This window comes from Passer domesticus, chromosome 3, assembly GCF_036417665.1.
Source record: "Passer domesticus isolate bPasDom1 chromosome 3, bPasDom1.hap1, whole genome shotgun sequence".
NCBI lineage: Eukaryota > Metazoa > Chordata > Aves > Passeriformes > Passeridae > Passer > Passer domesticus.
In genome coordinates, this window is record NC_087476.1 from 58,726,054 (window position 1) to 58,744,180 (window position 18,127).

Below are 18,127 nucleotides of genomic sequence, written 5' to 3' on the forward strand. Positions count from 1 at the left end.
AACTGCTGTCTTTGATTCTGAACAACTCCCTTCTGCATGAAACAACATATTAAAGTGAAATCAGGTCATAAAGGTAGCAGAAGTAAACAAAAGTAAAATGCAAGCAGAAGAATAACACTTCTTGAAAGCATCTATTTCTTAGTTCTGTCACATAGTAAACACTCACAAACATATATAACATCTAAATTGTGCTGTTTGAAACAGAAGCAAAGAGGAAATCTAGATCCAGTCTTTCCTCACTGTGACTGGTTCAATACCTCCAATGAAGATTTCTTCTGGTGGAGCGTGGTGATAAAATTTTTCCAGTCTTCTTTAGCAGCAGCAGATTTGTCCTGGATAACTTTAGCCTTTTCCTTTGGTAAAACGGAGCACAGTAGTTCACCTTTGGATGCCACCACGTTTAGCTTTTGTTGCCCATTCTCACTTTCTGATAAGAACTCCTAAAAATAGTAATAAAAAAAGCTAACTGGTGAACTTTGAGTCCCAATAAAGTCAAGCTGCTAGAAAATTTATCAGTGGTGAGAGTTTACTGTTTCTGCTTGTTAACATGCTGATGTATTTTCAGTAAATTCAATTCAATATTGTTTGAATTGATGGGAGTTACAGATAACAGCCACATGACCCAAAAATGAAAGTGTCTGAATAATACATATATTAAGACTCTAGCATTACCTGTATTTTCTGTACTTCATGAGACAATTACTACTGATTTAGTTGGGTAATATATTCCCTTTAATATCCCTAGTACAAAAAGTGATAAAAGTTTCATTTCAGGGAACCATTATCCCAACAGAGATAACACAGGGGACCCCTCAGAGGCACACACTGGACCAAACCCCTGCCCATGGGCAAGTTCCAGCTCTGCTGGACTTGCCATGAGCATGTGGTGGTGTGAGCTGATGCTCACACCCTGATCAATGTCCAATCTGTGTGATTTATGCCTCTGTATCCTTAATTTACCTTCCCTGTTTAGAAGTATTAGTCTTCACAGAAATCTTGCACCATGCTGGTGTGTAAGAAGCGTATGGAAAAATGCTGCTATAAAAATTATGCAGAAATGTAAGGAAACAGACAGATTATTAAATTCCAATTTACTGGGATAATCTCTTTGCAACTTAGTAAAAAACTTTGCATTAAGGACTCAAAGAAACTTAGTAGTCTTATATGGAAATATTTTAAGCTGTTATTATCATGATTATGTAATACACATAATCATTAAGTTACACCCATGCTCAGGAGCAACAGGCTTGATACCAAAATTATTAGGTCAGGTTCTAGAGGTCTTAGTGGAGAATGCAAAGGGTCTGTTAACTTTGAGATGCTTGGACAATCAATTCTGGCTATATTAAAATGAAAGATATTGGTGACTTAATGATGTAAAATGTGCTAACACAATGTTAACTTTCAACAACAACAAAATTTTAGGTTTATACAGGTTAGCAAGACATCTTTAGAAGTCCTAAAGCAGTCCAAAAAAAGTTTATTTCATCTAAGGCAGATTTCACAGAGAAGGAGAACAAGGCATGGCCTTACATTATGAGAGAGCTGTAGTGATTTAAAAAAAAAAGAAACCCACTGTTGAAAAAACCCCAGCCTGGCTAAAACATTTATATTTAATGTAAAAAAATTACCAGGACTTTTCCCTGTTCTGAAGATATTCTCAACATAATGCAGTCAAATATTTGATATATCAAGACAGCATTATTTGGGTTTTTAAGTAAACTCCTTAAGCAAACAAAAGAGAATATACCAAAATGAAGAAGAGGTGATTTGGCTTTTGGTGTTTTCTGAGAAACAGTTATGAATTTCTTCTGTTATACTATCTAACTAAAGGTATAACAGCCTCATTAAATAATTCTCATTTTGTTAGTTTCAGTTAAAATGATAGCTATGTTCTATTAAAAAATAATTTTCTTTCATTTGGTTTATTAGAATATACTTTCAACTGTCATTCCTTTCCACAGAATTGTTTGGGCTTATTTTAGTTTTATGTAGTAAATATTCTTTTTAAATGCCTGCTCACACTGCATATAATTTAACTCTGCTCTTGTACCACAAGTACTCTACTTTCATACATGATGAAAAGTATTCACTTAATTGTGAAATAACTCCAGGTACTAAGACTCAATTCTGATATCATTCTGATTTTACAGTACTCTCCCACTTAAAACACATTTTTCTCCCACTGTAAAAAAGAAACAGGCAAGGAAAACTATTATGAGACATAACTACTTACAAACTGTAGCCCAATAATTAAACTAAATGAAATAGGAAAAAAAATAAAGTGTTTATTTCTTTGCAATGAGTCACCTTTAGTGTTAACAATAACACTAACAAAAACAGTAATTAATCAAAGAAATAAATCTGAACTGTACATGAAATTGATTTGGTCTCCCTTAGACTAGTATTTTACTGCTATAAAGTTACCTGTATTTTCTGCAGACTTGCTGAAGCTTCACTGATGTTTTGAGGCACGTCAAAGCATTTGGCAGTGGTGACTCTTGCATTGACCAGCCACTGCTGAAAGTCCCTGAAAGCCGTCCGAAATCTTTGCTGCAAGATCTGCTCTTTGCTCTGACATCCTTTTGAAGCTTGCAGGCAGAGGCTGGGTTTATCACATCAGGGAAGAAGAAAAAAAGCGAGGGAGGGAGGGAGGAAAGGCAGGACTCTGTTAGGTGACAATGCTATTATTTTGTTCTCTGAAACACAATGGTAAGGGTAGGTTAACCTGGATTCCTCCTACCAAATTTATGCACTTAACTGAGGCACCAGGAAATCCATTAGAAGCTTTCAGTTCTCAAAAGTGAAGCATGTAAATTGGGACACAGCTGTCACAGATATGACAGGTACAAGTGTTTCCACAGAGTGACTCAGTGCACCTAAGCATCAATGTATTCTGCAAGCCTCCTTATCTCTCTAGGGAGAGGGCGCAGGACTACAGCGAATAAAATTCTGACTTCTGTGGCTCTGTTAAGTCCACAAGGTTATAAAGGATCAACCTGAATAATCACATCCTCCTACAGCTACAGAAGCCAGAAGCTGTAATCTTCTGCAAGAAACAACAGACCCTTCTGTCTGAAATGCAGGTGTCATACTCCAAAATAAGTCAGAGTGACTTGAGAGAAAGCAAGCAAGCAAATGCTACCTTCCCTAGCTTGTTCCTGCTTCAAGAAACCAACTAAACAAAGAATAATAAGGAGGAATAATATTTGAAGGACAAAATCAAGAAAAATATCTGAACTAGCTGGCATAGTCCGTTTTCCTTCAGACAAGTAAGACATACTGCTACATCACATTTTCACAAGGACTCCCATAATACATCAGGTATAGATGTACATTTAGTTTCAGCTGAGTTTAGTGGCACAGCCTGACTTTAAGGAAAAAAATTCAAAAAAATCAAATTACTACTTTGAATCACTTTTGTTGACACCAAAATCAAAATAATGATTCTAACTATTGTATATGCCTGTTTCTAGTTCTAAAATTCTAATTAATGGTTCCCTTAAAGACAGCTCACCATCCCCCCCCCCCCACACACATGAGATAAACTCTAAACAAGATGACTGCGTACCTGTTATATTCCTTAATCAACCCTGAAACTTTTGAAGAATGAGTACTTAAATCCCTGGAAAATCTACAAAGATCATTCAACTGAGTTTTGATCTCATCTGTCATTTGTTCAGACTTTACTAGAGCATCCAATGTTTCCTGTTAAAACAAAATAAATGAAAAATATTGGTGAGTAAATATAAAAAGAACCCCAAACTTTTAAATCAAAATTTATCAGAGTTTAAATTAATTCATTTAAGATCTATATGTTTACTTTCAAGACTATTTTAGCATTCAAGTCTACAGTACCTTATTTGAAATTATGAGCTTCTAGAGCCCAAATTTCTGGATGCCTCAACTTCCTTAGCTCAAAATGTTCTTGAAGCCCATTTCAATATATTAATTTCATTCTAATAAATGAGCATTAGTATTGTCAATTATCTGTACACAAACAAAAGTACATATATTTAGAGAATAGCAAATTATATGTGTTTATATATAATTATATAAATATAATTATCCTGTTGACTTGAGTTTACAAGGTTAAAATTTTTTTGAGCTGCGTCCAGAAAGTAAATTTATGCAGAAAGCTTTTAAACAGATTTGTTTCAACTCTTTTCACATATGACTTCATAATTTAAAAGTACAGCTGCTCACAGTCATGTCAGAGTAACTGGGTTACTGCCTTCATTGATGCACTGAAACAGTTCTTGCCTTGGAGACAATTAAGCCAACAAAACAAAAAAAGATATTTTGTTGGCTTGGCTTGCGTCACAGGAAGAAGCGTGATAAGTACTCCAACAAAAACAGTGCTTGATGATGTCCACAGCATCTCCACTGCAGACTCCTGCCAGCTACTCCAGCATAACGAGCTGTGCAGACTTGGCTCCTCGCCTCACTAGGAACTAAATTCTTCAGACATTCCTCTCAGGCTAACAGCAGAGGTTCTGCAGTGCAGGCAGACCAAAGCATTTGGCATGTATACAACAGTTTGACTGTTCTGGAAGAAACTTACAACATAAACTTGAGAAACAGATCATATGAAGGTGAAGATAGATTTGAACAGGGACCTGGAAGTGGGAGATAAAGATGCCTCCCAAACACATTTCTGAAGATGCATATATATGTATATATTTATATTTTTGTACATACATATTCAGAATTTTAAAAAATAGGTTGATTAAAAATATACATAGTAAAGAGTTCCGCAGAAAACTGAATGTCCAGGAAAACTACAAATGATATTTTGCTGCAGCAGATTTTCAGGACTCCCCTGATTTACATTATTCATTATTGTATTATGGACTATCTTCTTTAAGCCACTCATACACCAGAAATCTCTTCAATAATGATTAACAGATACTTGAAATAGTCACTTGTTTCAATGCCATATAAAGTAGCATTTGAACTAAGTAATTACGTAAGAGCAATAATGCTTAGAAAAAACAAACCCTAAACTACTTTTTGCTTACTGTACTTACAGTTAAACCACTGAAACCATTCTTTTGGAAAGCATTAAATATAACACTACAATGGGCATTACCTAAACACAGGATGTCACAAATTGCCAAGGGCAGGAATCACCATAATGAATTGTCCCTTTTTTATGTAAAGAAAGCATCTCTTAAGACAGCACAATTTTTCAGTTTCAAATAACCTACCTCAAAAACTATTAAGAGGTTATTCTGATTACATACAGCCTTAGGCATAGCCTACTAACAAACAGGAGCAATAACTTGCAAAGCAGGGTAAATTTAACTATGGCATTTTTCCATACAGTGATATCACTGTTGCAGCCAGTTGGATTTAATATTGAATCTGACAATTACAAAAATAATTTGCTGAATACCAAGCACAAAATCTGTTGCTCTAATGCTGCACATACCTAAGGGAACAGACCTTCAGTATAACAGAGTAGCAGAATGATCTTGCTAATTCTACGAATTAGGAAATGCATTTTTAATTTGTGGCCTTGGCTAACATGGCAACAGAATCACTGTGAGACAATAGAAATGGAAACTGCAGTGCTATTTTACATTCACAATAGGGCTTTTCCCTGGGGTCCAACAATGGGAAGATTACTGGCACATTTCTTCTAACTATAAATAAAATTACATAGTGGGGCTATGCATAGTTACCTCATGAGATGCTGCTGCATCTTCGTCATCAGCCACACTTTACAACTGTCTAATCTAAGTAGTGTTCTTATATAGACTACAGTATGTACATATTATATATACTACCAATAAAAGGAATATCCTTTGAATTTAATCCTTCTCCATTTATGAAATAAAAAATACCTGCTATGTTGATAACAATCCCATATCTTCCTTTCCTTTTGAAAAACACATATATATGGAACACTTTGCATATTTGTACAATTATTTGTTTCATCTTAATGACCTCATTGTTACTCCTACAGATACATAATGGCACTCAAGCATGCAGGTTTCATAAATCCATGCAAGAAATTCTGTGAAAGAAGAAGCCACAGAAATAACTTGGCACAGACCCTGCAGAAGATTAATATTCTCAGTTCAAAGAAAAGATGTTCTGGGACCTTTTTTGTACATGACTTCAGTCAAGGGGTCAGAAAGTAGGCAATACACTCCTCTCCCCTTCTACTGAAACTGCTTTACTACAATGCTATAGGGAAACAGAAATACTCTGTATCTTTCACCAACATCTGTGATTCATTGTGGTTGAGAAACAAACATGTATCTTGATTGTTGCAAATATGTGTATATATTTACACGGAGGGGCTGTGATGTATATATGGGGAATCTTTTGCTAGGAGACAATCAGGAACAGAAACAACCTCTATTTCTCTCAATTCTACTGCATTCGAAAGCAAAGCAATTAGGAATTAGACCCATTTCCAGATTAATTTATTTGATTATTGGGCAAGATCTTAACGTGCATAACATAGAAGATATTTCAAGAAAAGGAAAGTATACGCCAAATACCTTCCTGACAAATTTTAATGGCACCAGTTTCTTACTTGGCTTTTAGGAAAAGCTTCACATTTCCTCCATCAAATGCTACTCTGGCTCGAACCACTCACTGAGTAACTTGGAAGCGCACCCAGAGCCGGTGTGCCAGCTCCTTGGCTTCCTCCCAGGGGCAAGCCCGGGGTTTAACACCTGAAATCCGGGCAGCGTTTGCTGAGCCTGGTACAGCAGAGGCCAAGGGGAGGGACGTGTTCTGCCAACACCGCTCGCTGCGATCACGGTGACACAAAGAGTTTGGAAAGTCGGGCTTTCACAGAAATATCTCCCGCAGGTACTGATTTTACCGTGTACTGGACAGTCCCGCTGGGCGGAAGCTTCCAGCCCGCGGCGACCACACATCTACAGCGGAAATGCTGCTAGGAAAAGAGACATGCCCTTACTTTCTCCTTGCGCCAGCTCTCCACCACCTCGGCGTCCGTGCTGCGGCAGTCGGCGGGGGCCAGCCCCCGCGCCCAGGCGGCCAGCTGCCCTGCGAGCCGCTGCACGGCCTCCTCCAGCCGCCCGGCCTGCGCCGCGAACTCCCGCTCCGACAGGGCCATCTGGCTGAGCAGCTCCCGCAGGCCGCCCTGGCTGCGGCGGGCGCTCTCCTCCCACTGCCGCCAGTCCGCCTGCAGCGCCTGCATCTCGGCCGCCAGCAGCTGGCACCCGCCCGCCGTCGTGCCGCGCTTGGCGGCCGGAGCCAGCGCCTCCACTCGGCTCAGCCGGCCCGCGCCGCTCTGCCGGGACTCCACCAGCTCCTGCGGGGCGACATCGCCATGGTAACCCGCGGGCCGCCACAGCGCCACCGCCGCGGACGGCGGCGCCCGCCCCGTCCCGTCCCATTCCCGTCCTGTCCCGTCCCATTCCCGTCCCGTCCCGTCCCGTCCCCAGTGCCCGCACCGCCCCGAGCCGCGGCTCCCTGACCGCAGCGGTCTGGGAACCCAGGGGAGTAAAACCCAATCAACAGCGGCCCTAAGGGGGATCAAGCAGCAGTTCTGAAACTGTCTTCAGCTTTGGAGAGAATGACAGGAAGAATGAACGCGTTTAAGATATGAAAAATACTGTTTAGGTTGAGATGCGGAACATAAAGACTTTGTTGGGATCTCTTGCGTAAGAAATGCTGGTGTGTAGCTCGCAGCAGTCTCAGAAACAGAACTGCAGTTTTCAGCCTGCTTGTGATCTGTGATGTGCCAGAATTGGTTGAACATGTGTTTTTTCTGAGTATAATGGTTTTGTTTTTGTTTTCGGGGCTAAATTCCTTCTACAGCATCCTCATTTCAATCTCACACATCTCATACAAGGGAATCTTTCCGTTTAAGAAACTGAAGAATGTATAAATACCATCCCAAACACTGCATGTTATTTCTTCTCTCGTTCATCTTAAGAACTAGATGCTGCTAACTCCTCCCTTTCCCGTTTTACAGATCAGGAGTTTGAGCACAAAGGAGACTGAAAATTGCCCCAGAATGTACAAAAATCTGTCATTTGATCTTGGGGATCCTGAATCTTCATGTAGCATTTAACTTCACTGTGTAACTCTCTTGTGCTTAGGAGCAGAGTTTGAATATCTGAATGTAAACACCCGGCATGGGCAAAACACATAGCCTGCTTCAGTGTTGCATTCAGGAATATGCAAATTTCTTAAACACTCAGATGGCTAAGAATAGGTTCCAGGCTAAGGAGAGTACACACAGGGAGGCAACTCACATATTTCTACCATGTTTCAGGAGAACAATCCTTGTGCTGCTTTACACATCTCCATTTCATGCAAAGCAGGAAAGGTTGTCTCTGATTTAGACAATTCTGCTCATGGAGAAAGCATATTTAGGGATGAGGAAAGAGAAGTATTCATTAATCAGCTAAGCCACATTCTTCTGTGATGCCACTGGGCTTCCGCTCTTGCAAATTGTTTCCATGTGTGCCGTGGTTAACTTAGGTCTGATTATACTTTTACTCCATCTGTTAATATGAGAAGGGAGTCGAAAACAAAGCACAGCTTGGAAAGCTTGCTTTCAGCTCACTGAAATGTAATCACCATTTCAAAGAAAAAAAAAAAAAGCAAGATCCCACAACTGTTTGACTGGGTTTTTCTTAAAGCATAGGGTCTGAATTACAGAAGAAATCATGAATGCTCACTTACATTGATTTTGGCCAGCTTTTTCTGTATAGTTGGTGTATCTCCAGATGCATCTGACCAGCGGTGAAGCTCTTCCTTTGCAGAATGAAGCCAGTCTGTGAATTCATGCACAGCATCCAGATAAAGCAAATGATCTTTCACGATATCTTCCACTTTCCTCATTTTCTCCTATCAATCGGATAAAAAAGAAAAAAAAAAGAAAAAAAGAAAGACCATTAAAGTACTTAAATACTCTGCTGGTTTTAAGCATGCAGTGCTGGTTTGACTCCATAGCATGCATTTGAATAGTGAATAGGGTATAGCTTGTGGCATCAGAACAGAGACTGAGAAACACTGGGAAAGGTTTGGTTTGGGTTGTTCTGGACAAGGGTTTTCTGCTGGAGCAGAAGCCTTCTGAAAATGGATGCAAAAATATACTTTAAAATAGTCTAATGTATGGTTTAGTAGATATCAGTGCTGCAGCTGGGTCACTCCGGCATGCTTTTCCCAATACACCCTGGAGAGGGTCTTGCAGATCACCCATGAGCACTCCCAGAGTGCAGCATTGCTGCCAGAAACAGAGCTCTTACTTAGAAGCACCAAGTCTCCACAAACGCTAAGCAGAGTCATGGAAACATCTCACAGGAAAACCACAAACAAAAACTTTGGCTGTCCGAAAGTGCAAAATGATCTTTTGGTGCCGAGTCCTATTTTGACCATCACATCAGAAGTGGTGGCTGTCCCCAGCCACTTACCCTGCAGTCCTGGAGGATGCTTTCCCTGACACAGCTGCCTGATGCAGCTGCTCCCTGGCTCCATGCTAGCTTTTCAATGTAAGCTTAGAGTGGGGACAGTTTATCTTACTGTGACACAGTGAAAGAGTACAGGGGTTGAGGTTTGCCTTTGGTCTGACTGAGTAAACTTGTTGCTATATCATTTTGAGATAGCACTAATGAATGTTTATCAAAACTAACCAAAAGCGAAATGAGCTAATCAAATAAATTTTTACCCCTGTGTAGATACTATAATCCAGGAAGTGTCCTGGAGCTATTTTCAAACTAAACCACCTCCAAATTAAACTCAGCTATTTTAAAGTTTGAGTAACTCAACATTCAACAAATGCTATTAAAAAATAAGTCATATTAACAAAACCCGCTGTTCCCTCTGAAAATAATAATCACAATCCCTCAGAATGTGTCATTGTCAACTAGACAATGGATAGTTAGTAGCTAAACAAGGAAGACCTTTATACCTTAATGCATTTTATGCAGCAGCAGGGTAAGAAAATGTCCCCATGCACCTGACTCTAACCAAAACAGCCTCCTAGGGGAGCAAAAGATTCCTAGGAAAGGAAACCATGCATCCCTGTGTACACTGCTCACACCAAAATGTAGCACCAGTAAAAGGGGTGTGGAGGCAAGGTGTTTCACTCTCATGATCTGGTTGGCAGAAAGTCTCAGTGAGCTCACACATCTTTCCTTAGAAACCAACCAGAATACCTGTATAGCATGTGCAGTGCTTAGTGGCTTGAAACACCACAAAATATGGGCATAAATCTTTTTGACAATAGGATTTATCTTTATGACAATATGTTTCCCGCTCAGGGAGGCATTTTATTCTTTCCTTTCTATGTAAAGAAAAAATTAAAAAGTGCTAGGAATGAATGAAAATAATTAGATGAAAATAAATGTGTCAGAATATCAGAAATAGAGTTGTATATAAGGAACTAGGAACACAATATATGGCCTTAACTTTTCCAAAATCATAATCACAGCAATTTCAACTCTCAATACTATTTCTGCATTCCATTAAATTTTAGTAAATTATACTCAATGTTTTTATTAGACTCAACTATATTGGAGGCAAGATTGTTCACAGTCAATCCTGTAGTTACTAAAAAATACAAAAATCAACTTTTTTTAGCTGTATATACAAACGTCTAAACGTTTTACTTGCTAGAAATGGAGATACTTATCTTACTTTGGCTACAGTTGTGATGTCATTAAACTGTGTTTTTAGTTCTTCTCGAGCTGCATCTCCAAAGGAATCATCCCCCGTTTTTTCAGATAGTTCCACAGCTTTTTCAATGAGTTGCTGTAAATCACCTGAGTGATCCTCTATCTCGGAAACAATAGCCTGGAAATGGTCCAGCTGAGCAAACTTCTCCTTCAGACCAATCTGTGGTTCTAAAGGCTGTTCCACTTTGTGATCCAAATTCTCTAGCCACTGTTCCAGCTGGTTTTTCCTTTCCAGATAGTCATTCCACTGGCTGATGACGGAATCTAGGCAGCTTACATTAAAAGAAACAAAGTGCAGATGAGAATTTTTGAACAGTTTGGGGGAAAAAAAAACCAACCAAAAAATCCTGCTTATACCTTAGTTGTTACGCTGTCTGTAGCCATACACAATAGATTTAGAAGATATCTTTTTTCTCCATCTTGCTTTTGTTTCCTATATCAACTTGCATCCAAGTTATTTTAAAATTCCTGTGGCTTTTTGGCCCCTTTGTACAACCAGCATTGCTGCCTCCCTATTACAGGTTACGTGAGCAATCTATCTGCCTCAGACTAATGAAAAGCACATTTCAGTGTCTGTTGAGCAAAGTAAAATATGGAACATTACTGGAGTCCTTTTATGATCAGAGTAATAAAATATGCAGCAGCCTATGAAATTACTGTCAATTAAAGAGATATTCTGGCAAGTTTTGAAAGAACAAACCCATTATCTATAGACTCATTTACAATTTATAAGATATATTCCCTTTTGTTATATATTGCTTCTCCTAGTAGATCACCATATCTCTCTGGGATTCACGTTGAAGAATGTAATTCTCATTTCACTGGACTTACACATAGACAAGGGTGTGGTAAGATTTTCCCTCAAAATGCTATGGTCTAACCTAATCTAAAAAATATTTTATGATAAAAAATCAGTGAAATTTGAGGGACATTGTTAGGACAGCCCACTATAATTTTCTACATACTATTACAATTGCAATATTGGTGCAGATAAGAAAGTGACACCACTTTCAGGTTTTTTATTTTAAGAAAAAATGTAGACAAACTGGTGATAGTATTCAATCTCTTGAATAACAAAATAGGTGTTACAGAGGCCCAGAAAGTATTACCACAGAGAAACTGAGAAACATAAGCCTGCCTAGAACAGAGATGATGGAGGCTTTCAGATGTATAAAGTTATCTCACACAGGTAATAAGAAAAACTTTCCATTTCCACACAAGTTGAGATGAAATCAGCTTAATATGCAAAAAAGATCATTTGGAGTTGATATTAAGATTTTTTTTTAAACTGAAGAAACTTAATGAAAAACAGAATTGAGAAACCTTTCCTGGGTTATGTATGGAAAAAGTAGATAAATATCTGTCACATGTTCTTGGTCCTGCCCAAGTGCAGGCTCAAAAACTCAGAAAGTGCTTTCTAGATTTTTCTCTGTATGAATTGGTGTGACTTTTATTAATTTTAGAATAAATTTAAGTACCATCTCATGTGAAATTTGATCCATCTGATAGGGTCAACTCATAATTTTTTTCCAGGCAATTTTGGTTCTCTCTGATAATGCAAATTTCCCCTCACATACCAGTAATGAATGAATGTTATTTTACATGCCGTAAAGCACGTCTCTCTGTAAGCAAAGATGGCAGGGTCTGACAGGGGAAAACACCGTGTGTTTTCCAGGGATTCTTACCTCTGCCAGTTCACTGAGGTACTGATGATGTCATTCCATACATCCTTCAGCATCTGAAGCTCAGTTTGTATCACTTTTTGTCCTTCCTCATTGCTGCTTTTAAGTGCTTGTTCTCCTTTGCCAATGGCCATGTTCAGCTTAACCTCACCATCACCTTTGAGTAAGAGGATCTCCTGTGAGGAAAAACAAATGAAAATATTAAATGTAACCTGATGAGAAATGAGAGCTGTTATTCTTTCAACAGTGAACACCATCTTCTCTGAGCATCCTTAACAGTCATATCCAGTAGGAATTCCTAGACACCTTTTCTTCTAAGGACCTGTACCTTCTCATGTGCAAGTGATCCAGTAGTTTTTCCCACATCTGTAGAGGTTTTTCACTGCATTGGTCAACCTAAAATACTGCTCACACTGCAGCAGATACTGAGTAGGTCAAGCACTGCACAGTAAGACAGCACATCATAGCTAGAAGAAGCCTCAGCAAAGTCCATGGCAGATTTCTTAATGACCTTCCTATTCACTGTTTATCTAACCTCTTCCTGAAGACCTCCTGTGATAGACAGACCACAGCCATGACAGAGAGATTGTCAATTATTCCAAGGCCTCCCTTCTATTAGAAAGCTTTCTGGACCTGCATATACATTTTCATAGTTCATTATTTCCTCTGAAATATAATACCTGACATCTGTTCCCATTAAACTACATCCCATTTTTTCTACTTCCCATCCTCATTTTTCAAGATAACCTTGAATTTTGATCCTCTTTTTCATAACCATTGGAAGAATAAATTATAAAAATATACCTTTCCCACTGAAGTGGCCCACAACCAATATTAATCTTGATGTGTTAATATATTTTATCTATCCTTCTTTACCTGAATTTGTGTCAATCGTCTTTCCAGGGTGGCTTTGCTTCCAAGAGTGCTCTGTGATGATGCCAGTTTATCTTGAACCTCTTTCACCCATGCCCACATACTCTGCAATGCCTCCTCAAAAGTGAGATGCTCTTGGAGTGCAAGCTGACATGTCCTCATCTTCTCCTTGACAGTTTTGACCATGTTTTGATAACTGGTGAGATGTTGAGAAGCCAGACGTACTTCTCTCCCCGCACCATGGCCTTCTTCATTTAAAGTCTGTGCCATTTGGGAGAGCTGATCAAAAGAGTCCCTGAAAGAAAATAATGAGACAAAAAGTTTCAGAAAACATGAAGTATTATAGCCATTTCCAGAAGTTATGAAGGGTGCTGACATAACACCTACAGTGATAAGAGTTCACAGTTAACTGAAAAAATTAGTTAGGAGAGACTGAAATAATATAAGCAGCGTGTACCAATTAATATCTTCCCTTGTGTGCAGTGCCATTTCTTGCAGAATTTTGGTGCTCAGAATGATCAGAAACATTTACGTTAAAAGCTACCTTAGTTTTCTTTTCAGCGGTCAAACTTTCCATTTCTATATGAGCCCTAACCCTTTTGTACCTGCTAAAGCTTCTAAGAAGTTTGTAATCTTGGACAGGTAGGAAGGCATGATAGAAAGGTCATTTGTCCAGGATTAGACAATGACTCAGATTCAGTGCAAGAGTCAGTGAAACGGATTAAAACTGCGTTTATACAGCCTCAGTTAATCTCAATCTACTTGATCACCCTTCCTGATGACTGGAGGGAATTTACATCAAACCAAAATGTCTTGCATCAGTCTCAGGGCTGAAGGGAGTGACTGGGTATTTCTTTTAAAGATGCTGTGAGACTTGGAAAACTGACTAGTGTTTTTGTTCTACCTTCACCAATCCAATAATGAAAAGAGAATTTGAAAAAAAACTGTGTACTCAAAATGGAAATTACTTCATCATCTACTGGCGAAGTCTGAATTTTAGAAAGATTTCACAGCTAAATGTGAATGCTTTTTGAGCTCTTTTATAAGACAAGCTGTATGGGGAAGGGGATTCTGCTAACCTGGTTGGATCTGAATATTACAGGACAGAAAGAAAAATTTAAGAGGGACATAATGATAAATGTAATTTTCATTATTGCTTTTGAAAGCAATATTTTTATCTTCTATTTTTAAAAATTACATTTTCAGTTTCCATTTATTAATGAAGTATTATAAGCATTTATTAATTTATCAAGAGCAAATATTGGATTTGGTTGAAATTCATTAGAACTTGAAGTATCTGGATTCAGCCTCTTTTCACAGAGTATTTTCCAACACATTCCTCTAGCATTCAAAAACATACCTTACCCCAACAGTTTCATTTCACTTCTGCCCTAGCAGAGGAAAAAGTGAGAGTATTAGAAAATGTATTTTCAACATACCTTGAGTTCAACAACTCTTCCAGGAACTTTTCCACCTTTTGCACCTCCTTTTTCTTCTCCGAAACAAGCTGTTTGTTCTCTCCTAATGCTTCTGTGCTTATTCTTTCTTCCATGTCATGCATCCACAGGGCAAGCTTCTTGTACTGCTCTTCAAAGCTACAGAGCAGATAAATACTCTCTTAAAAATACTTCTCAAGTGGAGTAAAGTTGGAAGAAGTAATATCCACAAGACTGGGTATCAATTTCAAGCTTCAAGAATAAGAGTTAATATCCACAAGACTGGGTATCAATTTCAAGCTTCAAGAATAAGAGTTGAACACAAAACGTAATTCCACGGTGACTACTAGTCTAAAAATATTCAGCAACTCTCTAAAAATGTTCAACAAAATCATGGGAACTACACGCAGACCAGAAGCCTCCAAAATTTAAAGTGACAGTACTTTTATTTATTACTAGATCCAATAAAAGCAGACCAAAAGAAAGCTTTTTTCAAATTTTCTTAATGATTTAGTCTAAGAACAAACAATGGGTAAAAGTGGGGTTTTTTTGTCAAGATTTATGTGCAGAACCCCTGAACTGCTATGTTTCCAATTTCACCTACAGAAGAGAACTGGGATATTGCCTACTCAGAACTCAGCAAAACAACTTCTGGCCCCAAGTTTGAAACCTTTTTTTTTTTTTTACATGCAGGCACACCCTCTCTCCTGCTGTTTTACCCATTACTGCCACACTAACTTTGCTTCCAATTAGCAACAGTTTTGAACCTGAAAATATTTTAACTCTCAAAATTTAAGACCTAAGCAGTAATTTAAGGGTGTTTTCTTCTTGGCTTCTTAGGAAATATGTCCATTTGGAATGGAACAGAACAGGCACATGTAAAATGCATACTATATACAAATCCCAGGGCAGAAATGAACTTCATCACACATTTTCTGTACAGAAAATGGCATTTAAATTACTGGAATCCCAACTGCTGATTTGGAGTTTCATAAACTACACAGCATTTCTGCATATATGATCATGACCTCTCATCCTTTAACCAAATTGATGCCTTTGGAGCAAGACCTGTTGATTTCATTTTTTTTTTTCTTATCAGAGAACTTCAATTTCTCTTAAATACTACCAAAGAAAAAAGCAAACAGCACTAGAGTAACTGCAAATAATATTGCTTTTTTGCCCTGCACTTTCGAAGCCAGACCATTTCATACAGTCTATTTGTGGCTACTTGTGCTACTCACTTTCCCAGGTGTGAGGCACAAGCTTCCAGGGCCTTCTTGTCATTGAAACACTGGTTGAGAAATTCCTGGAAGTTCTGGTTAGACTTTGCTATTTGCTCCTGAATATGGCTCACAACTGGTTTGGGTAAACAACCATATAAACTTTCTCCTTCCTTGCAGGCAGCATCTAATTTTTTCTGTCCTTCACTAATAGAATCCAGCACACCCTGTGCAATGAGAGAATATAGTTTAAACACATAAGATTTGATAATTAAAGATAAGCAATATTTCTATGAGAAGTGGTCAGATTTCTTCAAGACGACAGCCATGTCTAGCTGTGAAAAAGTTTCTAAGCAGATATTTCAAATAAAATTTTATTAAGTGGTGCTGCAATTCACAGCACTCAGTTTTTTATTTGATCCCAAGGTGGTCATGGCTTTCTCGGAAGTTTAATAACCTCTTGAAGATGTTACACACTTCAGGAATTAGGGCTGCTTACAATAGATATCTGCTAATTATGTTCTGTCTCATCAAAAGTATATACATACAATCTCTGACATATCAGAATTAATCTGAAATATTGAATAAGTAAAAGTGTTATAAAAATAGGAAAAGGAAATAAATAGAAAGAAAGAAAAAAGGAAAAAATATTAATAAACAGAAACAAGAGTATATAGTTTATAGTTACACATAAACTTCCCAGAAATTAAATTCTGATCTCTCAGAACAGAGACCAGTTTTCACTGTATTACCTCTACAGTACATTCTGCTACCTCAACCCATTCTTATATTACCTTTTTAAAAACAAAAATAACAAGTGTGTTAGTATCTACAAATTATTTTGCAGATATTATTGGTTCCTATACTAAACTGCTAATTACTGTTTGTTTTATTTTAATTTGTTCACTATACCTGCAAGTCATGTAGCTTTGCCTCTATGGCTTTGCTGTCCCCCGATCTGTCAGATGATTCTTTTACTGCAGCCTTCACACCAGAAAACCATTCCTGGAATTCTTGCAGAGAGTCTTATTTAATAAAAAAGTATAGAGAAGAGAATAGTTTTTAAGATACAACATTATTCACAATACTATACAGTAGTTTTAAACAATTCTTTTATCCTTCAGGAATAATGTATAAAAGCTAACAGAATAAGTCTAATTGTCTTCAATAACCTTGGGAGTAGGATTAATTTCATAAGGAACTTGATGTTTCCACAGTAAACATCCAAATTTGAACAGTCTTCCCAGGCTGCCCTTGACAGTCAATTTCAGTTTATGACATGTCCCAGTTTCATGCTAGATAAAAATCAAAATCAGTACCTTAATCAAATTAAAAGTTGCTTACTTTTTTCCATTGACTATTCAGGGAGCTCAGGAAAGACTCAAGATGGGTGCTTTTACAGGATAAATACCTCAATTTGGTTATATACCTCTCCTTATTGCAAATAAACAAAGTGTATTTATGCGATAGAGGTGAATCCTAATAGTGAGGAAAGGTGCATTTTCATGCATATTACATGGTTAGAGTTGAATTCTGTTTATCTAAAATGCTTTGTTTCATAGTAGTTATCCAGTGAACATTTGGTAACAGTGGTAACAGGACTTTTTGAGAGGCTCCATACAAAAATAAAGTTGTAATTGCAAGTGATGTCACTGGAAACTCTGGCAGACTCCAGAATGACTCACGGCTGCGGGCTAACAGCTCACTCGTATGAACCAGCCTGAGGACTCACAGAGGAAATGTTTTTCCAAGGACTCCTGCATCCTGGCCTGTGTTCTGGAACAGAGCAGATTCACAGCTTCATACTTCTTTATTAACAAAGTGACAGTGCCACCAAGAGCTTCCAGCTCTACCGAATGGTATTTGCGACAGAGGCTGTTGAGGGTCTCCCGGGTTGAGTCAATGCTGCCTTGCTGAAGCTGAAGGTCCTTTTGTGTTTCCTGAAAACAAAGTTACAACATAATTATGATATTTATAAAGAAACAAAAGAACTGGCTTTTTCTCAAGCATTCCTACTCCTGCCATATGTTCTTTCCTCCTGTGGTCTGTAAGTCATGCCAGACACAATGAAGAGAAGAGGCGCCGGATGGAGTTTCCTGAATTTTCCAAGTGAGATGAATCCTTGAAAGTAAAGAGCCATTGTAGAAATGTGCAAAGTGCTATTTCTCATGATTTATTACTCTCTTATAAATAAACACATTTCAAGGTATATTGAAAAGAAATAGATATTTTCAACAAAGTCT

General features: G+C 38.1%; 1 protein-coding gene across 23 annotated transcripts in view; it reads right to left on the bottom strand.

Annotated features, from left to right (window-relative positions):
• Window positions 1-18,127, bottom strand: part of SYNE1 (spectrin repeat containing nuclear envelope protein 1) — a 291,288-nt gene that overhangs the window by 142,636 nt on the left and 130,525 nt on the right. For all 23 annotated transcript variants that reach the window (XM_064413327.1, XM_064413326.1, XM_064413343.1 and 20 more), the window contains 12 exons: window positions 17,617-17,824; window positions 16,797-16,909; window positions 15,906-16,111; window positions 14,668-14,823; window positions 13,232-13,523; window positions 12,359-12,531; window positions 10,636-10,945; window positions 8,680-8,844; window positions 6,941-7,297; window positions 3,572-3,708; window positions 2,428-2,605; window positions 258-440 (listed from right to left, as the gene is read on the bottom strand). In XM_064413327.1, coding sequence (XP_064269397.1) covers window positions 258-440; window positions 2,428-2,605; window positions 3,572-3,708; window positions 6,941-7,297; window positions 8,680-8,844; window positions 10,636-10,945; window positions 12,359-12,531; window positions 13,232-13,523; window positions 14,668-14,823; window positions 15,906-16,111; window positions 16,797-16,909; window positions 17,617-17,824 — 2,478 coding nt within the window. The remainder of the gene's footprint in view (window positions 1-257; window positions 441-2,427; window positions 2,606-3,571; window positions 3,709-6,940; window positions 7,298-8,679; window positions 8,845-10,635; window positions 10,946-12,358; window positions 12,532-13,231; window positions 13,524-14,667; window positions 14,824-15,905; window positions 16,112-16,796; window positions 16,910-17,616; window positions 17,825-18,127) is intronic.